Source organism: Pan troglodytes, chromosome 1, assembly GCF_028858775.2.
Source record: "Pan troglodytes isolate AG18354 chromosome 1, NHGRI_mPanTro3-v2.0_pri, whole genome shotgun sequence".
NCBI lineage: Eukaryota > Metazoa > Chordata > Mammalia > Primates > Hominidae > Pan > Pan troglodytes.
This window is the reverse complement of record NC_072398.2, coordinates 163599561-163626465: the sequence shown is the minus strand read 5'-3', so window position 1 is coordinate 163626465 and position 26905 is coordinate 163599561. Positions and strand designations below refer to the sequence as shown.

The 26905-nt window shown below is 42.1% G+C and overlaps 1 protein-coding gene across 31 annotated transcripts in view; it reads left to right on the top strand.

Moving 5' to 3' along the window:
* IL12RB2 (interleukin 12 receptor subunit beta 2) overlaps nt 1-26905 on the top strand; it is a 90470-nt gene that overhangs the window by 53682 nt on the left and 9883 nt on the right. For 21 of the 31 annotated variants that reach the window (XM_063800618.1, XM_063800619.1, XM_063800648.1 and 18 more), the window contains 5 exons: nt 5970-6170; nt 10589-10687; nt 10778-10936; nt 18131-18268; nt 24715-24805. In XM_063800618.1, coding sequence (XP_063656688.1) covers nt 5970-6170; nt 10589-10687; nt 10778-10936; nt 18131-18268; nt 24715-24805 — 688 coding nt within the window. Of the gene's footprint in view, nt 1-5969; nt 6171-10588; nt 10688-10777; nt 10937-18130; nt 18269-24714; nt 24806-25218; nt 25312-26905 lie in introns of those variants that run through there. The other 10 variants (XM_063800634.1, XM_063800633.1, XM_063800652.1 and 7 more) reach the window with 4 other exon arrangements.

The window sequence follows — 26905 nt, the reverse complement described above, 5'->3', positions numbered from 1 at the left end:
GATTCGTAAAATAGACATATCTGGGGGAGGAGTTTTTGAGCTTGAAGATATGTCAATAGAAACCGCTAAAACTGAAAAGCAAAGAGAACAAAGACTGAAAAAACATAACAGCATATACAAAATCTGTGGAACAACTACAAAAGATGTAACCTACACATAATGGAAATATGAGAAGGTAAAAAAAAGAAAGGAATAAAAGAAATATTTGAAACAATAATGAATGAGAATTTATCAAATTAATGTCAGACACCAAACCACAGACCCAGGAACCTTAAAGAACACCAAACAGAGTAAATGGCACCCTCCACCCACAAAAAAAAACTATGCCTACATACATCATTCAAACGGCAGAAAATCAAAGATAAAGAAAAAACTCTTGAAAGAAGCCACAGGAAAAAGAAAACTTTATAAGACCAAATATAAGAATTACATCTAACTTATTCAAAGAAACCATGCAGCCCTGGCGCGGTGGCTCACGCGTGTAATCCCAGCACTTTGGGAGGCCAAGGTGGGTGGATCACCTGAGGTCAGGAGTTCAAGACCAGCCTGGCCAACATGGTGAAACCTTATCTCTACTAAAAATACAAAAATTAGCTGGCCGTGGTGGCGTGTGCCTGTAATCCCAGCTACTCGGGAGGCTGCTGCAGGAGAATTGCTTGAACCTGGGAGGCAGAGGTTGCAGTGAGCCAAAATCACGCCACTGCACTCCAGCCTGGGTAACAAAGTTAGACTCTGTCTCAAAAAAGAAAAAGAAAAAAAAAGAAACCATGCAAGCAAGAAAAGAGTAGAGTAAAATATTTAAAGTATTGAGAGAAAAAAACCCCGTCAACCTAGCAGTCTATACGCTGTGAAATTATACTTTAAAAGTGAAGGAGAAATAAGGACTTCCCAGATAAAGATTGAAGAAATTTGTTGCCAGCAGACCTGCCTAGCAAAAAATGTGAAATGAAGTTTTTCAGAGAGAAAGAAAATGAGATAGGTCAGAAACTTGGAACTATATAGAAAAAGGAAGAACATCAAGGAAAAAATAAGTGAAGGCAAAATACAAACTTTAATTACTCTTTTTGTGTGTGTGTGTGATGGAGTCTTGCTCTGTCACCATGCTGGAGTGCAGTGGCATGATCTCGGCTCACTGCAACTTCCAACTCCCTGGTTCAAGCGATTCTCCTGCCTCAGCCTCCCAAGTAGCTGGGATTACAGGCACACACCACCACACCTGGTTAATTTTTGTATTTTTAGTAGTGACGGGGTTTCACTATGTTGGCCAGGATGGTTTCGATCTCCTGATCTCGTGATCTGCCTGCCTCGGACTCCCAAAGTGCTGGGATTACAGGCATGAGCCACTGTGCCTGGCCAATTATTCTTTTTTTTTTTTTTTTTTTTTTTGAGACAGAGCTTCACTCTTGTTGCCCAGGCTGAAGTGCAATGGCGTGATCTCGGCTCACCACAACCTCCGCCTCCCAGGTTCAAGCGATTCTCCTGCCTCAGCCTCTCTAGTAGCTGGGATTACAGGCATGTGCCACCATGCCCAGCTAATTTTGTATTTTTAGTAGAGACGGGGTTTCTCCATGTTGGTCAGGCTGGTCTCGAACTCCCAACCTCAGGTGATTCGCCCACCTCAGCCTCCCAAAGTGCTGGGATTACAGGCATGAGCCACTGTGTCCGGCCAATTATTCTTATTCTTAATTGACCTAACAGATAGCAGTTTATTCAAAACAATAATAGTAACAATGTATTTGATTACATATGTTTGTGTATTATAAATGCTTATGCATGCTTATATATAAGTGAAATGAAAGATAGCAATGAATCCCAGCAAGGGATAAGAAGGAGGACTTTGGATTATTTTGCTATTTAAGGTATTTCTGCTACCCATGAAGCAGTATATTGTTATTTGAAAGAGGACTTGAATTAGTTGTAAATGTATATTGCAAATAGTAGAGCAAGAGCAAGCACTAAAAACCATTTTAAAAGAAATATAACTGATATGCTAAAAAAGGGCAGAAAATGAAATCATATAAACTGATCAATTAAAACCACAAATGGCAGAAAAAGAATGACAAACAAAACAAGGGACAGATGACAAAGGCAACAAATAGAAAATAGTAACACATGTAGTATATATTACTCCAACTCCATCAAGTTATTTTGAACATCACTGGACTAAAAACAGCAATTACAAAACAAATAGTCAAAGTGGATAAAAAACAAGACCCAACTATAGTTGTCTATAAGAAACCAAATTTAAATATACAGACATATATAGACCAGCACAGTGGCTCACCCCTGTAATCCCAGCACTTTGGAAGGCTGAGGCAGGCGGATCACTTGAGGTCAGGAGTTCAAGACTAGCCTGGCTAACGTAGTGAAACTCTGTCTCTCCTAAAAATACAAAAATTAGCCAGGTGTGGTGGTGCGTGCCTGTCATCTCAGCTACTTGGGAGGATGAGGCAGGAGAATCACTTGAACCCAGGGGGTGGAGGCTGCAGTGAGCCAAGATTGCACCATTGCACTCCAGCCTGTGAGACAGAGGGAGACTCTATCTCAAAATAAATAAATAAATTTTAAAATTGACACATATAGAGCAAATGTAAAGAGATAGAGAAAGATATGCCATGTTAACATTAATGAAAAAGAAGCTGGAGTAGCTGTATTAATTTCAGACAGAACAGACTTCAAAGCAGAGAAAGTTATCAGTGGTAACTGGGAGCATTACTTAATGATAAAGGAATCTATTCTCAAAGAAAACATAACAATCTTTAATGTGTATGGACTTAACAACAATCAAAATGCATGAGCCAAAAACCAATAGAACTGCAAAGAGAAATAGATGAATCCACTATCATAGTCAGACTTCCACTGTGTCAGAAATGGACAGATCCTGCAGACGGGACAAAGACTGCAGACAGAGAATCATTAAAGACATAGTTGAACTCAACAGCATCCTCAATCAACTAAACATAATTGTCATCTGTAGCCAACATCATCTAACAACAGCATAATACACATTCTTCTCATGCTCATATGGAACATTCACCAAGATACACCATATTCTGGGTCATAAAATACACCTTAACAAATTTAAAAGAATAGATATCATGCAATGTCCGCTCCCAGACCACAGGGGAAATAAACTAGAAATCAATAACAGAAAGATAGCTGGAAAATCCCAAAATAGAGATTAAACAACACACTTCTAAATAACACATTGGTCAAAGTCTCAAGAGAAATTTTAAAATATTTTGAACTAATTGAAAATAAAAATAAAACATCAAAATTTATGGAATGCAGCAAAATCAGTGCTTAGAGGAAAATTTATAACATTGAATGAATACATTAGAAAAGAAGAGAGGTCTAAAATCAATAATCTAAACTTTTGCCTTAGGAAACTAAAGGAAAAATGGATCAAATAACCCCAAAGTAAGCAAATAGTAATAATAAGAGTGGAAATCAATGAAATTCATAACTGGAATACAGAGATAAATTAATGAAACCAAAAGCTGATTCTTTAAAAAGATCAATAAAATTTATAAAATTTCTAGCCAGGCTAACTAAAAAAAAGAGAGAAAGAGGATGAAAATTACCAATATCATAAATAAAAAGGGGCTATCATCACTGATCCCATGGACATGAAAAGGATAATAATCAAATACTATGAACAACTCTGTGCCCACGAATTTGATAATCTAGATGAAATGGACCAATAGTCAGACATTACAAAGCCTGGTAACATGAACAGTGTTTTCTGGTAAAGTGGCCAACCCAGACACAGACCCATGATGATATGAAACTTGGTATATGACAGGGATGAGATGCCAAATGTGATGACATTGGGAAAAATTGACTCACCATGTGGAAAAATAGTAAAATGTATTCTCCCCCTGAAAAAAAAACCTTTTGTTGGATTTGAATTTAAAAACCCATTAAATGTGAAAGGTAAAACTAAAAACCAATGGGAGAAAATGTAGTTGAGTATCTTCATGACCCTAGGATAGAAGGGTCATCTTAAGGGGCCATAGTATAGAAGGGTCATAAATAAGATGTAAAGTACACAAGCCATGGATAAATTTACCAACATCAAAGTAGTTATATATGTGTCATTAAGTTATCAGACAGTTGACAGGCTAGGTAAGATACTGTTGAAAACTGTTATGTTAAGACTAAAATCTACAATATAAAAAGTTGTCTGCAAATCAGAAAGAATGCAGGAAACCCAATGGAAATGAGTGAAGTACATGAATTGGCAGTTCATGGAAGGGGAAAGTCAAATAACTAGTAATATATGAAAAGAAGCTTAGCTTCATAAGAAATCAGAAAAATGGCTGGGTGCGATGGCCCACACCTGTAATCCCAGCACTGTGGGAGCCCGAGGCGGGTGGATCACCTGAGGTCAGGAGTTCGAGACCAGCCTGGCCAACATGGTGAAACCTCATCTCTACTAAAAATACAAAATTAGTTGGGTATGGTGGCAGACGCCTGTAGTCCCAGCTACTCGGGAGGCTGAGACAGGAGAATTGCTTGAACCTGGGAGGCAGAGGCCGCAGTGAGCCGAGATGGTGCCACTGCACTCCAGCCTGGGAAAGATAGAGCAAGACTCCATCTCAAAAAAAAAAAAAAAAAAAGAGAAATCAGAAAAATGAAAATAAAACCACAATTAAATACCACTTTATATATACCAGATTGATAAAAATTAGAAAATCAGAAAATACTAAATATTGGTGGAGAAATGAGAGCCTTCATGCTTTTCTTGCTGGAGTGTCAAGTGGCTATTTTAGAGATAAATCTGGCAGTATTTTGTAAAATAATATGTGAATTTGCTCTATAATCAAGCAATTCTATGCATATATATCCAGAAACACAGAAACATTCTTGCACAGGCACACAAGAGAACATGCAAGAGAATATTCATTGCATCCTTGTTTGTGTTTGCAAACACTCCAAAAGAACTTCCTGCTTGTCACTCAAACATTGGACAAGTAAAGGGTTTAGGTAGCAGTCTGAAAAAATGAGTCGGATTTACATAATAGCAGCTGGATGTATATGTCCCAGAAACATGTTGAGTGAAAAAAAGAAAAAGTATTAGATTTATCTCCCAATACATTTCATGAAAATTCAACACATATGCACAAAATAACACTAAATTTCAAGGATAGGAATTTGTCTAAACAAATATATGAAAGGTGGATTAGAAAGATGTCTAATATATTCACAAAGATTAGGCACCTTTGAGGCTATAGAAATGGAAAAAGGAATGGGGCTGGGCATGTTGGCTCATGCCTGTAATCCAAGCCCTTTGAGAGGCCGAGGCAGGAGGATCACTTGAGCCCTGGAGTTTGAGATCAGCCTGGGCAACGTAGCAAGACCTTGTCTCTGTCTAATAAAAAAAAAATTAGCTATGTGTGGTGACATGCACCCATGGCCTCAGCTACTCAGGAGGCTAAGGTGGGAGGATCACTTGAATCTGGGAGGTTGAGGCTGCAGTGATCTGTGCTTATGCTACTGCACTCCAGCCTGGGTGACAAAGTAAGACCCTGTCTCAAGGAAAAAAAAAGAAAGAGAGAGAGAGAGAGAGAAGAAAAAGAAAAAGAAAGAAGGAAGGAAGGAAAGGAAGGAGGGAAAGAAGGAAGGAAGGAAGGAAGGAAGGAAGGGGGAGGGAGGAAGGGAGGGAAGGAAGGAAGGGAAGGAAGGGAAGGAAGGAAAAGTAAAGAAAAGAAAGAGAAAGGAAAAGAAGGGGAAAATAATTGTACACATGACATTTTACATAATGTTTGAACAAGCTGATGTTGTTAGTTCTCCATGAACTGAGAAATGAAATGAACTTAAATCTGTGACTCCAAAGTCTTTAAAAGTAAACAGATTCTTCCTAAAACTTTTTCGTTGGGATAAGCTGTTTGGCTTTTTTTGTTGTTTAAATCTTTATTATCCCTCCTCTTTTTTTATTTTGTTTCTCCTCTTTCTGTCCGATAAAGGGTTGCTGGCTCCTCGCCAGGTCTCTGCAAACTCAGAGGGCATGGACAACATTCTGGTGACTTGGCAGCCTCCCAGGAAAGATCCCTCTGCTGTTCAGGAGTACGTGGTGGAATGGAGAGAGCTCCATCCAGGGGGTGACACACAGGTCCCTCTAAACTGGCTACGGAGTCCACCCTACAATGTGTCTGCTCTGATTTCAGGTGCCTAATTGTTCACCTTCCTTCTAGAGGGTTACTAAGTTCACATTTGTTTGGGAAAACTGCAGGCAAGAGCCAGAACCCTGCCTTCAATTACAGGTGGCTACATGATAAGAGAGACTGATGACCTAGAGTCCATCCAGCAGCACTTTAGACTACTCCACTGCAGACATAAATGACCAACTGGTTGACTAAAAACTCTCTTATTTATGGAAAATCCATATCCCTAGCACAATGCCAAAGAAGATGAATGAATAATTGAACCAAACAAGTATGGCTGAGAGCTAAGTTAACTGCCCAGTGTAATAGACACCTTTATTTATCATAGCACACTGCATGATAATACATGAGGCCATCCTTAACTCTGTGGGGAGTTCATTTATTTAATAACTCTTAAAGCAATCATGTTCAGTAAGAGTCGGTATGGCCATTATATAAATGGGGAAACCAGGAAATCCTTCATTCCCAATTCTGTTACTTATTAATTGTGTAATACTAAATCCAGAATTATCTATATGACAATTGGTATTTCTAATCCTCAGTTTCCTAATCTCTCAGTGGTGAGAATCAAGTGAGAGAACGCATCTGAAAATATATTAAAATGATTGGGCAGAACTTAGTTAATGTCATTGTTAAGCATAAATTCAGCACTGAATTGAATCAGTGGTTTAAAGTTCTGGCTCTGCAGCCATACTACCTGGGTTCGAGTCTTGGCTCTGTCTGTGTGATCTAGGGCAAGTTACTTAACCGCTTTGTGCCTCAGTTTCCTCATCTGAAAAATGAGGATAATAATATTACCTACCTCGTTGGGTTATTGTGAAGACTAGCTGAATTACTTCGTGGAAAATGTTTTGAACAATGCCTAATACATTTTAAGGGCTCAGTAATTTAGCTCTCATCATTATTATTGTTACATGAGACAGAGCTAATATTTTAAGGTTTTCAAGCTCTAAATCCTATAATGTTTCTATAACAATCATTACACCTGTCTAGGAGGAAATACACACCCTGCTTAAGGTGACAAGATTTATACAAATGAAATAAATAGCACACTGCATAATCATACATGAGTCCATCCTTAACTGTGTACCTCTTTTGTAGTCTGACTGCTCAGAGTTCTAGCAGGTTAATTTTTCATCACTACCCTTAAATAGAATGCTGCCTACATAACCTAGTCAGCATCCAGAGGAAGACGACCAAGTTATTAGGAGCCTGGAACTTCTAATCTGGAAACCATTTAGCCTAGAAAGAGAATTCTAGATGGGCATGGGAATGGGACGGCTTGACGGCTGTTGCTGGTTTTGACATTACACATAAAAGAGTATGTTTTCTTTTGTTGCTCTGGAGAGAAAAACTAAAACCCTGTGTGGAAATTATAAAAGAAGTAGCTATCAGCTCAATTTTGAAAAAGAAGTTTCCTGCCTTTGATGTTCTCTAATGGGACAATCGATTACCTCTCAAGGCAGTGTGTTCCCTGTCCCTAGAGTTTTTGCAGCAGAACCAGTTTTCTTTCAGGGCTGTTATGCCCATCAAATCAGGTGAAAGTGAATAGAAAAAGCATTTACCAAACTTTAAGCTGCTAAGAAATTGTAAACATTATTATAAGCTGTATTAGGACTTACCCCTGTGGGATAGTTTGAACTACATGGCAAGAGAGATGTTTTCCATACTTAGTGAAATAAGTGTCTTTATGCACTTTAGAAGTAATATTCATTTGAATAAAATCAATATACTAGGCTGGGCGCGGTGGCTCACGCCTGTAATCCCAACACTTTGGGAGGCGGAGGTCAGGAGTTCAAGACCAGCCTGGCCAACGTGGTGAAACCCCATCCCTACTAAAAATACAAAAATTAGCTGGGCGTGGTGGTGGGCGCCTATAATCCCAGCTACTTGGGAGGCTAAGGCAAGATAATTGCTTGAACCCGGGAAGCGGAGATTGCAGTGAGCCGAGATCATGCCATTGCACTCCAGCCTGGGTGACAGAGTGAGACTCCATCTGAAAAAAAAAAAATCAATATACTAATGAATAAAATAACTTTATTAAATTAAAGTTGTTCTCCTGCTTGGAAACACTTGGTTAGCTATTAGCTTATGTTGATGTTACAGTCTGAAAATAAACACTTAAAAATTAAGCAATTCATGGTTATTATTAATTCAAAATGGCCCCCTCTAGTCAGTAAGATCACTCATTGTTATTGATTTTCACCAGCCTTTTCCCAGCATCTGGCTGGGGCAGATTTGGACATTTTGGAGTGGGCCAGAATACAGCCCGGCTCCTGATTTATAGGTTGGTGGAGGCTAGGCTAGAGACCAGTCCTGTCCTGTCCTGTCTGGGTGAAAATGCTTCTGACCATATAGAGCCACTCCTTTTACAAATACATAACATCATGGTGTCTAGAAAACCTTCCCTGCACCTAGAGTTGTTGGGGGCCCTCTTCTGCCTTCTTCTTCCTCGTTACTGGTCATTTAATGTTTGCCTTCTCCCATACTTAACAGGTGAAATTAGCTTTCTGCAGAAAAACCACCTAAGTGATGGTTTATAAACATGGGGGCAGGGACTTTGCTGAAGGGTACTAGGTATGTACGTATGTATGGGAGTGGTGGGAAATGAGTCTGGAAATTGCGGCCAGACTCTAGAAAGGAAATAAAAATCTGAGGAGTATGGGCTTCATACACTGAAGGTTTTGAGATGGGGAGCAGATATTGTTAGAGAGTGTTCATACAAGAATCAGCCAGTAAAACAGGAGTTCTTGAGGCCAGAACTGGGGAAGAAGCTTGCTAGGAGGGCTCTACTCTTGGTGGAAAGGGAAATGTCAACTGAATTACAGAACCACATTGTCTTCTCTCCTCCACTAAAGGTAAGCCATTCACAAAAATAAACCACAACTTCTAATGCAGCAGTTCCCAAGGCCTCTGCCCTGAACTCACATTTTGAATGGCAAAATACAATGGAACTGTCTGCCTAATGAGCTCATCTGGAACTCCCATGCCTCCATAAGGCGGTGGTTGGTTGGCCCCTTTCACGACTAGGGGCAGAACAGCCAGGCACTGGGGGCTGAAAGCTACTCACTGGCCCCTCCCACATTAAATATGATTTCATATTCCATGTTGCCCTTTGGGCTTCTTGGTGTCAATGCCACCCATGAGGAATCTTTGGATTACCATACTAAGCTGACTGTGTCCTTTTCTCCACTTCGCTTGGTTCATGAACTCAAATTGGAATTTACCCATGGCATGTGTTTTGATCTTGTCATGGTCTCTTCTGACAGCACTGGTTGCACAACTGAGTTTTATGTGCTGTCTATTTGCTGGAATATTTAATGAGCAATGGATTTTCATATAAAACACAAATAATTTAATAAATTTTTCTATGATATAAAATTATTCTTCCTGAAAAAAAAAAAGTTAAACCCTAATCAACTGTCAGTGTAGGGGACCCTGGCTACCTATCGGCAGGGCATTAATCAATACTGGATAGGGTTCTTACTTTGACTCCCTGATACTATAGTTACCTAGTAGGACTTATCTCTTTTTCCTTTAAATGTTCATTTGAAATGTAAAAGTATTTCAGGAGAGGTATCTATGAAAGGGGCCTTTTATTCACAAGTAGTAGAAATCTGAGATTCATGGAAATAAGGAATTTTGGTGGGGAAGAAAGACTTGCCAATAAGCTTCATGACTGACAGAAAATTGAAAGTGCGGCGCTTTAAAAGCCAGGAAGGAGCATTAACATTCCCAAGTACCTTTTAAATCTTCCAGGCTGGGAAGCAACTGAAATCTAACTGGAACATACAGGGAGAGGAGATGGGGTAACAAGGGGTTGGATTGCACCCAGAGCACCCTGGTTAGTTATGCCTGAGTGTGTTATCTGCCCTGTCAGATCTTGATAAGCATCGCAGAATTAGAAAAGCTATTCAGGTTCTATGCCTGCAAAATTCCAGCCTCACTTTCCTGTAAACAGCAAATGCTTTATTTGTAGGAATCAAAAGGTTTTTTTTCTTGAAGGCAAGTTGTTTTGTTTGTTTCAAAAGCAGTCTGGGTGCGTGTGTGTGTGTCTGTGTGTGTGTGTGTGTGTGTGTGTGTGGTTATATTTAAATCCGTGTTGGAACTCAAATAGCTTTTGTCTCCTTCTTAATCATGGTGATCCTGTTTGTTTATATGGAAAGAAACTCAGGTTGGTTGGTTGGTTGATCTCATCCTTTGAAGTTGGGAGCAGTAACTTCCAGAAGCCAACGTCATGGCAAATCAGATGCTGAGAATTTGTAACATAGGTCATCAGTCCAGACTGTGCTTGAACCATCTTTAAACTAGGAAAAGGCAAGAAACACCTTGAAAGCATTTGTATCAGATAATAAAATGGCTCCCTTTAGTGACTCACCAGTAATGGCACGGCTGTTATGGGAATTCCCTTTTCCTTGCAGAGAACATAAAATCCTACATCTGTTATGAAATCCGTGTATATGCACTCTCAGGGGATCAAGGAGGATGCAGCTCCATCCTGGGTAACTCTAAGCACAAAGGTGAGTCTTGGGATCTTTTGCCAAATTTTGCTTTAGTTTAATGATTTGGATTTGGAGGGTGACAGAAGCCTCCTGTGCCCTACTTTACAGCACCACTGAGTGGCCCCCATATTAATGCCATCACAGAGGAAAAGGGGAGCATTTTAATTTCATGGAACAGCATTCCAGTCCAGGAGCAAATGGGCTGCCTCCTCCATTACAGGATATACTGGAAGGAACGGGACTCCAACTCCCAGCCTCAGCTCTGTGGTATGTGTGAGAACCAAATGCAGTGAGTGGGGCCTTCTTGTTTGGATGTCAGGAAAACACAAGGAGGTGTGCGTGCACATCTACACACATGTGCTAGCGCAATGCCTGGCATATAGTAAGTACTCCATAAATACTTGTAAAGTTAACTGAATGAAGAATTAGAAAAGACATCTAAACACACAAACAGAAGGTTATTGAATATGTGTTATGTGCCAAGCAAATTGCTAAGGATACAGAAATGAAGTAAATGGACTAGTTCTCAAGGTGCTTACTCATATGAAGAGACAGAATTTCAACAAACAATAAAGTCACTTCAGTACTGTATAGACTTCTTTGTTTTTTTAAGACAGTGCCTCACTCTGTTGCCCAGGCTGAGTGCAGTGGTGCAATCACAGCTCATTGCAGCCTTGACCTCCCTGGGCTCAAGCAATCCTCCTGCCTCAGCCTCCCAAGTAGTGGGAACTACAGGTGCATGCCACCATGTCCAGGTAATTTTTTAATTTTTTTGTAAAGACAGAGTCTCCCTGTGTTGTCCAGGCTGGCCTCCAACTCCTCGGCTCAAGTGATTTGCCTACCTCGGCCTCCCAAAGTGCTGGGATTACAGGCATGGGCCACTGCGCCCCGCCAATCCTGTACAGGCCTTGAGGTTCACAAGAAAGAAATGCCTCTGGAGAACTTTTAAATCCCCACATTTGCAATTACTATTATGGCATATTATTTTCTTCTTAAAATGGATAAAATATGATACAGTTTAAGTAACCCTTTATGGCCCCAAATTATTCTATAAGTATAAAACTAAAGCAATTAAAATAAACTCTAGCTAGAGTGTTGTCTCAAATGATGTCAAGGATCACTCATTCATGTACAGCTCCAAGTCACTTGCCACACTTTATGTTCCAATCTTTGATTTATTCAGAGTTTTTGTTTTTCTTGACTTGACCTTCTCTTTATTTTGTAAGCAGCCAGCTTTCAGGAACATTTGTCATAAAGAAGGAACATTGGTATTTCTTAATGAGAGTTAGTAGGTCCAAGAACAATGCAACAAAGCCACCCTAAGATGCAGCTGCCAGAGAGCTGCCTGCAGGGGTGATTTTCACCTGGGAAGCTTTATGAGTTGGTCTTCTCTCTTGACTTTAAGAGGTCCGCAGTGTGACTTTAAAAGCTGGTTAATTTTTATTATATAAATAATACTAAAACATAAAAATAGTTCAGAAAGATATAGAAAGAAAATTCGTCTTCCCTTCACACTTAGGCTGTTAACAGTCCCTTGTGTAGTCTTCCAGAAAAAAACAATTGATGCATGTACAAGAATATAGTTGAGATCTTTTTCAACATTCTGATCTACACCTTGCTTTTACCTCTCAATAATACGTGGTAGAGACCTTTCTACATCCATCCATGTGAACTTATGTTATTCTTTTTTATCATCTCTGTAGTATGGCATCATAAGGGCTTATGGTCATTTGTTGAACAAATCCACCACTGATAAACAGAACATATCACTGATCAGAACTGCTTCCCCCTGGACTTGTCCCAGAGTAAGTCAGTTCTGAAATGCACCCCAAGAGGTAAGGAATCAAATGATCTCTTCTTCAGCCATCTGGAATTCCTCATGTGAAATTTGCCCCCCAAATAACTTTCATTTTGGCAGAGTTTAAATTGAGATACCTGTTTGCAACCACATGGTCTGTTTATTCTTTTTTTTTTTTTTTTCATACAGAGTCTTGCTCTATTGCCTAGGCTGGAGTGCAATGGCACGATCTCAGCTCACTGCAACCTCTACCTCCTGGGTTCAAGTGCTTCTCCTGCCTCAGCCTCCTGAGTAGCTGGGATTACAGACATGTACCACCATGCCCTGCTAATTTTTGTATTTTTAGTAGAGGAGGGGTTTCACCATGTTGGCCAGGCTGGTCTTGAATGCCTAACCTCAGGTGATCCGTCTGCCTTGGCCTCTCACAGTGCCGAGATTACAGGCGTGAGCCACCCAGCCCAGCCTCTTTTTTTTTTTTTTTTTTTTTTTTTAACAGTAAGCCATCTACTTTAATAGTCAAAGCCTCTTGAGTCTGTTGATTCTTAAAGCTGCTCTTATGGATGTTGAAGAAAATGCCTTCCTTATTTTGTCACAAATCTGATGACTCTAAAGCCTGCATAAGGGTATTTAAAAATAAGCTAAAAGGGGAGGGAGAGTGCAGATTCACAGTCCTATTTTATACTAGGTTAGGTTAAATTTCCATTTAATTCAGTAAGTATCTGTTGATGGATAAGACCTATTCCCTATCTTCAACAAGCTCACAGTCTATGAGGGAGATAGAAAAGCACACAAAAGGAGGCTGGGCATGGTGGCTCATGCCTGTAATCACAGCACTTTGGGAGGCCGAGGTGGGCAGATCGTTTGAGCCCAATAGGTCAAGACCAGCCTGGGCAACATGGTGAAACCCTGTCTCTACCAAAATTACAAAAAATTAGCCAGGCATAGTGGTGTGTGCCTGCAATCCCAGCTACTCAGGAGGCTGAGGTGTGAGGATCACTGAGCCCAAGAGGCAGAGGTTGCAGTAAGCTGAAATCGCACTACTGCACTCCAGCCTGGGCGACAGAGATGGACTCTGTCTCAAAGAGTGAAAAATAAAAAGGAAAAGTACACAAAAGGGATGTAACTGTCATAATCAAGGACTGACAACTACTTACTGCATTTGGCAACCAGAAATCATTGGTGAATTCACAAGGGCACTTTCTAGAGAGTGGTAGGAGGTGGTAGGTTGAGGAGGAGGGAGAAAGGCAAAGCAGGAAGGTGTTCTGCCTTGATGGCCCCATCTTACTGGTGTTTCAGCACCATTAACCAGGCAGCAGTATTAAGGGCATATGTGGAGCACAGTAAGGGCAAAAAATGAAGGACCTGCCTTGGCAGAGGAGGTAAGGTGTAGAGCCAGGGAGGAACCCAGGTATCTGGATTGTAATGAGTTATATGGGTGGATCTGTGCACAGCCACTCCTCTGGAAGCTTGTCCATATTGCCATGTTGCCATGTGCACCAGTAGAGCCATGGCCAGCACATTTTTCTTTTTCTTTTTCTTTTTTTTTTGAGACAGAGTCTCACTCTGTTGCCCAGGCTGGAGTGCAATGGCGCAATCTCGGCTCACTGCAAGCTCTGCCTCCCGGGTTCACGCCATTCTCCTGCCTCAGCCTCCCGAGTAACTGGGACTACAAGCACCCGCCACCAAGCCCGGCTAATTTTTTGTATTTTTAGTAGACACGGGGTTTCACCATGTTAGCCAGGATGGTCTCAATCTCCTGACCTCGTGATCTGCCCATCTCGGCCTCCCAAAGTACTGGGATTACAGACGTGAGCCACCGCGCCTGGCTGGCCAGCACATTTTTCTACTGGAGAACACATTATACTTTGCTACTGCCTAGTAGTGTTTGCCAACAGTCTCTAAGCATCTTAAGGGAAGAAGCCATGGCAATTTGCTCACCATTGTCTCCTCATACCTAGAATACAGCCAGACACATGGTAGGTGCTTCATAAAAATAAACAGCTGAATACCACTCTACCCTTTGTGAAATCCAATGTAGATCGTTAAAAACTTGTTTCCAGTAGCAGTGCAGCTGTTTTGTCTAGTACCACTTGACCTTCCTATCTACAGCCTTTCCAACGACTGGCAACTATCACATCTTCCTACACTGGTGCCTTTATCATTGAACCACGCTGAGTGTAAGTTTTCAGACCGCCAAGGATTGAATGGCCTCTTTTATCTCTGCCAGAGATCACAGCCCAGAGGGAGCAGGACCAGTATTTCCTGCTTGACTTCTTTCTTCTATTCAGCCTATTTTGCCAACCAAACTGCTGACACCATCATCTTCCTCACTGCCTCTTCCCATAGAGCTTCTATTTTTGTTCTCCTAATATGTGTGCGTGTGTGTGTGTGTGTGTGTGTGTGTGTGTGTGTTTGGATAAACTTTATTGGCCCAGCAACCCACACAAATCCCTTCCCTTCTGTTCCAATATCTCATTTCACTCCCAGAGTTAAGGATGCCCTCACAGAGTTGGACAGTTGATTCCCTGACACTTGCTGATGTTCTGCTGCAGCAGGAGGAACAGAAGGTCTCTCTAAAATTAATTTTTTAATCCCCTGTGTTAGGAATAGAGAAAGGGCTTTTTGAGTTCAATCATATAGCTTAAGTCTATGCAAGCAATCTCACCAGGCTAGAGTAGACTTGAGAATTTTCTACAAGGACTTTTCTCAACAGGATGTAAACTATAGAAATTCTGTGATAGTCATGGTGAATAAATTATCTGCATGAGCCTCAACCCCTTTGGGTGGAGTAGAGGTAATATTATAGGACTTCATCTTGCTGATTACCCATAGTAAGCAGGGACGGGATAATGGAAGGGGTCTCTTTTCCCCATTAGATCGTGGACTCTTTGAGGCAGATTCTATGCTTTTGTATTGTCAGTGCCTTGTCCAGTGTAGGCACTCATATTTATGACTGTTGAAATAAATTCAGCATGCAAGACATCTCTGACTTGCCCTGGAGTTTGTGAGCCAGTATATGTTGAGTATATGACGCTGAGTTCTAGTTTTCCCTGTGATCACCAGCATAGATGAAGTCATCTCAATGAGCTAGCAGGTGTGAAAGGAAAATAAAATCTCAAGACCCCAAACTCACTATGCCAAAAGAAAAGATAAGCTTGGGAGCTGAGTCATGCAAAAACTGCCTTTCTTTTGTTACCAAACAGATAGCTGTAACTTCACATGCTTACTTTATTTTATGTCAAACATAGATTTACTGAGTTCCAGAAAAATGCATAATTGACCCTTTACCCCTCCTTTCACATGTAAAATGTAGATTCACTGAATGCTAATCAAAGCCTCACAAGACCACTTTGCCTCATTGCCTATCTTCCCCACCCCCCACCCATTTTTTTCCTTCCCAGTTTCCCCTCTCTTTCCTTTTTAAATATTGAGGTCCTCAGCACAGGTCACAGATCCTATTGTAATTTGTGTTTCTTTTTCAACCTCAACCTCAAAGTTGGCAAAATGAACCTCAAAACCAACTGAAACTCGGCGGGGTGCGGTGGCTCACGCCTGTAATCCCAGCACTTTCGGAGGCTGAGGCAGGCGGATCACCTGAGGTCAGGAGTTCAAGACCAGCCTGGCCAACATGGTGAAACTCCGTCTCTACAAAAATACAAAAATCAACCAGGCATGATGGCAGATGCCTGTAATCCCAACTACTCGGGAGGCCACGGTGGGAGAATTGCTTGAACTCAGGTTGCAGTGAACTGAGATTGTGCCATTGCACTCCAGCCTGGGTGACAGAGTGAGACTCCATCTTAAAAAACAAAACAAACAACAACAACAACAAAAACCTATTGAAATTTGTCTATTTTGTTTTTAGTTGACACAGGCTACTTCTGCTAGAGTGCTGGCCTTGACTCTGCCATCCTCCCCAGCTTTTGAAAGGTCACTCCAAAATCCAAACCCAACAGGCCACTGGAGAAGATTGTCTATTCATTAAAGGCTACCTACACTCATGTTTCTTAGATTAAAAAACAGCATCAGTGTATTACTCAAAACACAAAATCTTCCCTACAGAGAAAACTGCAGGGGTGTTGAGAACATAAGGAACTGGTAATCTAGGTTTACAGCTGCCAAATAAATCTAATCTAAGTATCGGTGCTCTAGTTTTTAATGATTTTATGTCAGACTGAATAAGATCCTCATTAAGCTCAGGGCCTAGAGCCTACAAATGGAAAAGTGCAAAATCAAAGTTTAAAAATGTTAAGTGAGGCCAGGTGATGTGGCTCATGCCTGTAATTCCAGCACTTTGGGAGGCTGAGGCGGGCAGATCACCAGGTCAGGAGTTCGAGACCAGCCTGACCAACATGGTGAAACCCCATCTCTATTAAAAATACAAAACTTAGCCAAGCATGGTGGCGTGTGCCTATAATCCCAGTTACTCAGGAGGCTGAGGCTGAAGAATTGCTTGAATTCGGGAGGCGGAGGTTGCAGTGAGCCAAGATCATATTACTGTACTCTAGCCTGGGTGACAGAGCAAGACTCTTCTCAAAAAAAAAAAAAAAAAAAAAATGTTAAGTGAATGTCTGTTTCATTAATTGTTAAACTTACATAGGCTGGGTGTGGGGGCTCACGCCTATAATCCCAGCACTTTGGGAGGCTGAGGTGGGCAGATCACTTGAGGCCAGGATTTCAAGATTAGCCTGGCCAACATGGTGAAACCCCGTTCTACTAAAAATACAAAAATTAGCCAGGCATGGTGGCACACACCTGTAGTCCCAGCTACTTGGGAGGCTGAGGCAGGAGAATTGATTGAACCTAGGAGGCGGAGGTTACAGTGAGCCAAGATCGTGCCACTGCACTCTAGCCTGGGCGACAGAGCAAGACTCCATCTCAAAAAAAATACAAAATACAAAATTTCATAACTGGCCGGACGCAGTGACTCACACTTGTAATCCAGCATTTTGGGAGGCTGAGGCAGGCAGATTACTTGAGGTCAGGAGTTCGAGACCAGCCTGGCCAACATGGTGAAACTCCATCACTACTAAAAATACAAAAATTAGCTGGGCATGGTTGCACATACCTGTAGTCCCAGCTACTTGGGAAGCTGAGGCAGGAGAATTGCTTGAACCCAGGAGGCGGAGGTTGCAGTGAGCCGAGATCACATCACTGCTCTCCAGCCTGGGCGACAGAGCAAGAACCTGTCTCAAAAAAAAAAAAAAAAAAAAAGTTCCATAGCCTTGAAAACAATTTGTAAATTTAACATTTCTCCTCCAGAACTCCCAAATAAGCCTGATAAATACTAGAAATGTTATCATCATTGGAAATAAAGGGAGTTAACTTTAGCTAAATATTTTCAAAAGCAAAATAACAAAAATTTATTCAAAAGATTTTACCACAAAACACAAAAAAGAGAAAATTAGAAAATAAAGTAAAAATAAAAGATTTTACTACAAAAAAATAATTTGTTTAATATGCTGTGGAGTGAGATGTCCATAAATGACGATGTCTAGGGCCTATTAAGGTATTAAGTACTGAGGAATTTGGACTATTTTAAAATAGCAAAATGCTTTTTCCTTCCAAATTAAATGAAGCATTAAAGAGTAAGAATGAGTAGAAGCCTACATTAAAAGCCATATCCTTTAATACATGCCTTTCTTCCTTTATCTTCCTTTCAGAAATTCCCTATAGAGTCTCCCAAAATTCACATCCAATAAACAGCTTGCAGCCCCGAGTGACATATGTCCTGTGGATGACAGCTCTGACAGCTGCTGGCGAAAGTTCCCACGGAAATGAGAGGGAATTTTGTCTGCAAGGTGAGAGGCAGTGTTAAGGATGATGAGTCCACCCTGGATTCTTGCACAGGCATGCACTCCTATTACATTTGGTATAGAGATAATCAGATTTTCTTTAATTCACTAAAAACTTTCTTGCTGTCACTTTACACTTGCTGTTTCTCCTAAATAGAATGCTTTACCACTCTACTATCTTCCTGGAGACAATGTCTACTCATGTTTCAAAATTTATCGGAAATCCTTCCTCCTTCAGGAAGCCTTCCCAAATGCTCCTTACATAATGCACTTACATTTAACTCCTACTCAAAACTCTGAATCCTGTAGTCAAGGACTGATATCTGTTTACCTCTGTCTTCAAGGCCTAGCATGGTGGCCAGCACACAGTACTCGCTTACTAAGTATCTGTACACAAATGATGAGAATCACATCAACAATAATAATAGCAGCTATTGCATATGCAACAGTCATTCTGTTAAGCGCTTTGTATACTACATTAATTTGCTGGGGCTGCTGTAACGAAGCACCACAAACTGAGTGGCCTAATCAACAGAAATCTATTGTCTCACAGTTCTAGAGGCTAGAAGTCCAAGATCAAGGTGTCAGCAGGGTTGGTTCTTTCGGAGGGCTATGAGAGAGAATCTATTCCAGGCCTCTCTCCTCTTTTCCAGTAATTTGCAGGCAGTCATTGATATTACTTGGCTTGTAGGTCTCTGCTTTCATCTGGCATTCTCCATGTGTCCAAATTGTCTCCTTCTTATAAGGACACCAGTCATATTGGATTAGGGGCCCACTCTACTCCAGTATAACTTCATCTTAATTATATATGCAATGATCCTAATTTCAAATGAGGTCACATTCTGAGGCTGGGGGTTTAGGACTTCAACATACAAATTTGAGGATCACCCAGTTCAACCTACAACACATACTTTTGTTAATATTTCCTTACCAAAATTACATGGTTATACCTACCCCATCCTACCAGACACTCAATATGAAATGTATTTAAAAATGAAGGATTATCATGCCTTTTTTAAAGTGAGGGGACTAAGGTACAGAAAGATTACCCAAGGTCATGGAAGTGGTAAGTGGCAGAACTACAAATCAAACTCAGATTTGAGTTGCTTAAATTAAATTTGAGTCTGATGAATAAGTGACCCAGCTAGCATGGGCTTCCCTCCACCAGCTAAGTTACACTGTTCTCTCTAGCAATGCTCATTTGCATCTGCTCTAAGCATAAAACAAGCTGTTCTTGCTTTGTGACATGAAGCATCAAGTTGATCATTCAAGAGACTTTGTTGTTCTATACCAGGAAACTCTCCACTGGGAAATTGACAAGACTTCTTCTTATCTCCCCAGCACTCCCATGAAAGTTAACTTGCGGCTGGGCACGGTAGCTCGTGCCTGTAATCCCAGCACTTTGGGAGGCCGAGGCGGGCGGACCACGAGGTCAGGAGATCGAGACCATCCTGGCTAACACAGTGAAACCCCGTCTCTACTAAAAAAATACAAAAAAATTAGCCGGGCATGGTGGCGGGCGCCTGTAGTCCTGGCTACTCGGGAGGCTGAGGCAGGAGAATGGCATAAACCCAGGAGGCGGAGCTTGCAGTGAGCCGAGATGGCACCACTGCCCTCCAGCCTGGGCGACAGAGTGAGACTATGTTTCAAAAAAAAAAAAAAAGAAAGAAAGTTAACTTGCTCGATTAATGTGGATTAAGGACTCAGACAAAAATTAGGTGGGAGCGGTGGTACACGCCTGTAATCCCAGCTACTTGGGAGGCTGAGGCAAGAGAATCACTTGAACCCAGGAGGCAGAGGTTGCAGGGAGCTGAGATCGCACCACTGCACTCCAGCCTGGGTGACAGAGTGAGACTCTGTCTCAAAAATAAAAAAAAATAAAAACAAAAAAGGACTCAGCATCTTGCTACTGGTTTTACTCCAAACTTGTTCTATCTGCCCAGAAAGGAAAGCAGATGCTGAAGAAACGTGAGATTTGGCCAAGTGCCGTGGCTCCCACCTATAATCTCAGCACTTTGGGAGGCCAAGGTGGGAGGATTGATTGAACACAGGAGTTCCACACCAGCCTGGGCAACATAGCAAGACCCCATCTCAATTAAAAAAGAAAGGAAGGCCAGATCCTCCTGATTGTATGGGGTAGAAAAAAGGTTACCTCCATTAACTTCCCTATTCAGCCCTGTTGACACTTCTCATGGGTCCTAACAGGTCTCTGGCCTCTAGCTCCTCCTGCTCACTCTCCCTCCCAGCCTGTTTTTCATTCAATCAGAAGAGGAGTCTTTCTGCAAGACTCCAGATGCTGGCATTACTTCTCTTGTTGTAACTCATCAGTGGTTCCCCAGGGGCCTTCAAGCTAGAACTCAAACTCCATACTTGCCAGGTACACATGGTCCTGTTTACCCATCCAGTTTGATCCTTTGCCACACACTTCAGCATTCATTATGGAGCAAGACCAGACTTTCTGCAGTCGCCTGAAAGTACTGGCTGTTCCCTCCTTCCATGCCTTTGCATAGTTTTTTTTTTTCTGGTCTGGTCTTCCTTTGTTAGCTTATCCATTTAGCTGGCTCCTATTCATCCTCCAACTCTACATTTTTTTTTTTTTTTTTTGAGACAGGGTCTCACTCTATTGTCCAGGCTGGAGTATAGTGGCATGATCATAGCTCACTGCAGCCTCGAAATCCTGGGCCCAAGTGATTCTCATGCCTCAGCCTCACAAGTAGTTGAGACTATAGGCTCCTGCCACCATGCCCAGCTAATCAACTCTAAACTTTTGACATTGTGCCTTTTGCAAAACCTTCCTCTGCTACTTGTGAGCCAGTTTTCCATGCTGTTCTCTGCTACACTGCTGTGGACATTGCATATACCCCTGTTTTCATACATATCCCATGTGAATTAGTCCGTTCTCACGCTGCTATAAGGACATACCTGAGACTGGATAATTTATAGAGGAAAGAGGTTTAATTGATTCACAGTTCCACAGGGCTGGGGAAGCCTAAGGAAACTTATAATCGTGGCAGAAGGGAAAGCAAACATGTCCTTCACAAGGTGCCAGGAGAGAGAAGAATGAGAGCCAGGTGGGGGAAAGGCCCCTTAGAAAACCATCGATTCTTGTGAGAACTCACTCACTATCATGAGAACAGCATGAAGATAACTGCCCCCATGATTGAATTACCTCCCCGCAAGTCCCTCCCACCACATGTGGGGATCATGGGAACTACAATTCAAGATAAGATTTGGGTGAGGACACAGCCAAACCATATCATCCCACTCCTGACCCCTCCCAAACCTCATGTCCTCACATTTCAAAACACAATCATGCATTTTGAACAGTCCCCTGAAGTCTTAGGCCATTCCAGTAATAGCCCAAAAGTCCAAGTCCAAAGTCTCATCTGAGACAAAGCAAGTCTTTTCCACCTATGAGCCTATAAAATCAAAAACAAGCTAGTTACTTCCTAGATATAAAGGGGGTACAGGCATTGGGAAAATAAACCCCTTCCAAATGGGAGAAATTGGCCAAAACAAAGGAGCTATAGGCCCCATGCAAGTCCAAAATCCAGTAGGGCAATCATTAAATCTTAAAGCTCCAAAATGATCTCCTGCCTAGACCCACTTATGTCTAGTGTTCCATTATTGGAATGCTAAGCATGTGGGAGTTGTTTATATCCTACTGCTCAAGGTCATTGCCAAGGTCAGATTTTTCACTCATGCAAAAATTCAAAAAATTGCAACCTCAGGCATAAATAGGTTAACTCCATGTCTCACATTAGGTCATGCTGATGCAAGAGGTGGGCTCCCACAGCCTTGGGCAGCTCCACCTCTGTGGCTTTGCAGGGTACAGCCCCCTCCCAACTGCCTTCATAGCTGGCATTGAGTGTCTGCAGCTTTTCCAGGTGCATGGTGCAAGCTGTCAGTGGATCTACCATTCTAGGGTCTGGAGGACAGTGGCCCTCTTTTCACAGTTCCACTAGGCAGTGCCCAGTGGGGACCCTGTGTAGGGGCTTGCACCCCACATTTCTCTTCCACACTGCTCTAGCAGAGGTTCTCCATAAGGGCTCCGCCCCTGCAGCAAACTTCTGCCTGGGCATCCAGGCACTTCCATACATCCTGTGAAATCTAGGCAAAGTTCTCCAAACCTGAACTCTTGACCTCTGCACACCCACAGGCCCAACACCACATGGAAGCTGCCAAGGCCTGGGGCTTGCACCCTATGAAGCAACGGCCTGAGCTGTATGTTGGTCCCTTTTAGCCACAGCTGGAGTGGCTAGGATGCAGAGCACCAAGTCCCAAGGCTGCATACAGAAGTGGGGGCCCTGGACCCAGCCCTGAAAACCATTTTTCCCTCCTAGGCCTCCAGGCCTGTGATGGGAGGGGCTGTCATGAAGGTTCCTAACATGCTCAGGAGATATTTTCCCCATTGTCTTGGTAATTAACATTTGGCTCCTCATTACCTATGCAAATTTCTGCAGCCAGCTTGACTTTCTCCCCAGAAAATAGGGTTTTCTTTTCTATTGAATCATCAGGCTGCAAATTTTCCAAACTTCTATGTTCTGCTTCCTCTTGAATGTTTTGCTGCTTAGAAATTTCTTCTGCCAGATATCCTAAATCATCTCTCTCAAGTTCAAAGTTCCAAAGATCTCTGGGGCAGGTACAAAATGCCACCAGTCTGTTTGCATAGCAAGAGTAACCTTTACTCCAGTTCCCAACAAGTTCCTCGTCTCCATCTGAGACCACCTCATTCTCAACTTCATTGTCCACATCACTACCAGCATTTTGGTCAAAGTCACTTGACAAGTCTCTAGGAAGTTCCTAACTTTCCCACATCTTCCTGTCTTCTCAGCCCTCCAAGTCTCTAGGAAATTCCAAACTTTCCCACATTTTCCTGTCTTCTTCTGAGCCTTCCAAACTGTTCCAACCTCTGCCTTCATCCATTTCCAAAGTTGTTTCCACATTCTCAGGTATCTTTACAGCAGCACCCCACTCTCTATGGTACCAATTTACTTACTATATTAGTCTGTTCTCATGCTGCTATAAGGACATATCTGAGACTGGGTAATTTATAAAGGAAAGAGGTTTAATTGACTCATAATTCAGCATGGCTAGGGAGGGCTCAGGAAACTTACAATCATGGCTGAAGGGAAAGCAAACACATCCTTCTTCACAAGGCAGCAGGAGAGAGAAGAATGAGAGCAAAGCAGGGGTAAAGCCCCTTATGAAACCATCAGATTCTTGTGAGAACTCCCTCATAGCATGAGAAGAGTAGCGTGGGGTAACTGCCCCCATGATTCAATTACCTCCCAGTGGGTCCCTCCCACCACATGTGGGGATTATGGGAATTACAATTCAAGATGAGATTTGGGTGGGCACACAGCCAAACCATATCACCATGGCATCATGGCTTATTGTTTACATGTTCACACATCTGTATCCTATACTATATGCATGACTTCTTTAGACAGCAGAGCCATGTCCTATTTATCTTTGTATCCCAGCACCTAACAGAGCCTGTTACCTGGTTACTACTCAGCAAGTGCTGGATGAATTAATGGCCAATTCCAATAAGTAGTAAAATGCTGTAGTTCTTTTCATAGGAAAGAATAGGCACAATTTCAAACATTTCAAACATTTCACAATCACCCTAGCTAGATAAAGGCTTATGCCATACTTTGCTAAAATTAATAGCTACTGTTTCTTGAGGACCTCCTATATTCAGACACACTGCCATGTGCTTTAAATATACCATCTCTGATCTTCATGACAACCAGCAAGGTACATGTCACCATTCGCATTTTATAGATCAAGAAACTGAAGTCCAGGCCGGGCATGGTGGCTCACGCCTGTAATCCCAGCACTTTGGGAGGCCGAGGCAGGCAGATCATGAGGTCAGGAGTTTAAGACCACCCTGGCCAATATGGTGAAACCCTGTCTCTACTAAAAATACAAAAATTAGCCGGGCGTGGTGGCACACGCCTGTAGTCCCAGCTACTCGGGAGGCTGAGGCAGGAGAATCGCTTGAACCCGGGAGGCGGAGATTGCAGTGAGCCGAGATTGTGCCATTGCACTCCAGCCTGGGAGACACAGTGAGACTCCATCTCAAAAAAAAAAAAAAAAAGAAGGAAATAAACTGAAGTCCACAGATTACACATCTGCTAGCGGCACAGCCAGGACTAAGACAAGGCTCCCAATTCACAACTGTACTTTGCATTCCGTACCTCCATTCTTTCTGACCCTGTGAGTCGGAGGAGCCCTGTAGGGCCAGAGCTCCTCTTGGAACCATAGAATTGGTCCCCTTAGGGTCCCATTTCCCGCACTGCATAGACAAAAGTGAATTTACCTTGTTCTTGAGCACAGCTGCCCAGGAACTGTGGGTAAGGCCCAGAGGGCGCATACACCAATCAGGATTTTGAAATGTTCATTGGCGATAACTCACTCAGTCACAGGATTTCCTAACTTTTCAGGTAAAGCCAATTGGATGGCGTTTGTGGCACCAAGCATTTGCATTGCTATCATCATGGTGGGCATTTTCTCAACGCATTACTTCCAGCAAAAGTGAGTTGGTTACACCTACCAAGTGGGTAAATGAGGCTTTTAAAAAATGATAATAGCTGTTGCTGCCATGGGTCAGGGAAATGGACACTCTCACACATTCCTGGTGAGAGACTAAACTTATTTGACCACTTTCGGTGAAAGTATGTGTCAAATCCTTAAAAATATATCTTTTGATCTAACAATCTCTAACTAGAAATGTATTTTATATATATATATTTTTTTTCCCCCCCCCAAAATTTTTTTTGAGACAGAGTTTCACTCTTGTCGCCCAGGCTGAAGTGCAATGGTGTGATTTTGGCTCACTGCAACCTCCGCCTCCCGGGTTCAAGCAATTGTCCTGCCTCAGCCTCCTGAGTAGCTGGGATTACAGGTGCCCACCACCATGCCCAGATAATTTTTGTATTTTTTATTAGAGACAGGGTTTCATCATGTTGGCCAGACTGGTCCCGAACTCCTGACCTCAAGTGATCCACCTGCCTCAGCCTCCCAAAGTGCTGGGATTACAGGTATGAGCCACTGCACCAAGCCTATTCTATTATAGATGTCTGCAGATATTTAGTGGAAAATATGTTCACTGTAATAATTTTCAGAAAAGAAAAATATTTGAGACAACCTAAACGCCCAATGATAAGGGATTGGTTAACTAAATCCTGATATATCTTGTACTATAACATATTATGTGTCCATGAAAGATGATGTAGAAATTACATAGTATGGCAGGCCGGGCGCAGTGGCTCACACCTGTAATCCCAGCACTTTGGGAGGCTGAGGCGGGCGGATCACCAGGTCAGGAGATGGAGACCATCCTGGCCAACATGTTGAAACCCCATCTCTACTAAAAATACAAAAATTAGCTGGGTGTGGTGGCACGAGCCTGTAGTCCCAGCTGAGACTCAGGAGGCTAAGGCAGGAGAATCACTTGAACCTGGGAGGTGGAGATTGCAGTGAATCAAGATTGCACCACTGCACTCCACCCTGGCAACACAGCAAGACTGTCTCAAAAAAAAAAAAAAAGAAAGAAATTAAATGGTATGAACAATATTTACCATGTTCCATTTAAAAGGCAGCCTGCCAAACAATATGTACTTTCATTTCTTAAAAATAGTGCATACACACAGATGCAAATGTAAGATATATCAGTTAGCATTAAATTTGGTTATATATAATATAAAAGTCAAAATAACATGACTGAGGCTGGGCGCCGGGGCTCATGCCTGTAATCTCAGCACTTTGGGAGGCTGAGGCAGGCAGATCACCTCAGGTCAGGAGTTCAAGACCAGCCTGGACAGCATGGTGAAACTCTGTCTCTACTGAAAATACAAAAATTAGTCAGCCATGGTGGTGCACACCTGTAGTCCCGGTATTCGGGAGGCTGAGGCATGAGAATCACCTGAACAGGAGGCAGAGGTTATAGTAAGTTGAGATTGCGCCACTGCACTCCAGCCTAAAACGGCAATAAGAACAAAAAAAACACTGTGGTTTTTCCTTTAAGGTAGAGCTGCAAGAAAAGAAAACAAAACTGTGGTACTTCAGCCAAGTGCATTGTCGTCCTAGTAAATCTGGGTCCTCTTCCTAAGAAGGAGGGGAAAATGAATATTGGGTGGCAATTACTCTGTGCCCCAAGGATATAAACCACAATATTTTTGTTTTGTTTTGTTTTGAGACAGAGTCTCACTCTGTCGCCCAGGCTGGAGTGCAGTGGCATGATCTTGGCTCACTGCAGCCTCTGCTTCCTGGGTTCAATCGATTCTCCTGCCTCAGCCTCCTGAGTAGCTGGGACTACAGGTGCCCGCCACCACGCCCAGCTACTTTTTGTATTTTTGGTAGAGATGGGGTTTCACCATGTTGGCCAGGCTGGTCTCGAACTCCTGACCTCTGATCCACCCACCTCAGTCTCCCAAAGTGCTGGGATTACAGGCGTGAGCCACCGCACCCAGCTTAAACCACAATATTAATGGTGTTTATATCTGGGGATATAATTGTAGGTGATTTTAGTTTTTCTTGTTTAATTATATTTTTAGAATTTCCTTAGTAAACATGTATTATTTTTCAAAGAAAAGATTTTTAATGAGTTGGTTATTCAATACAAAGTTTTCTTCA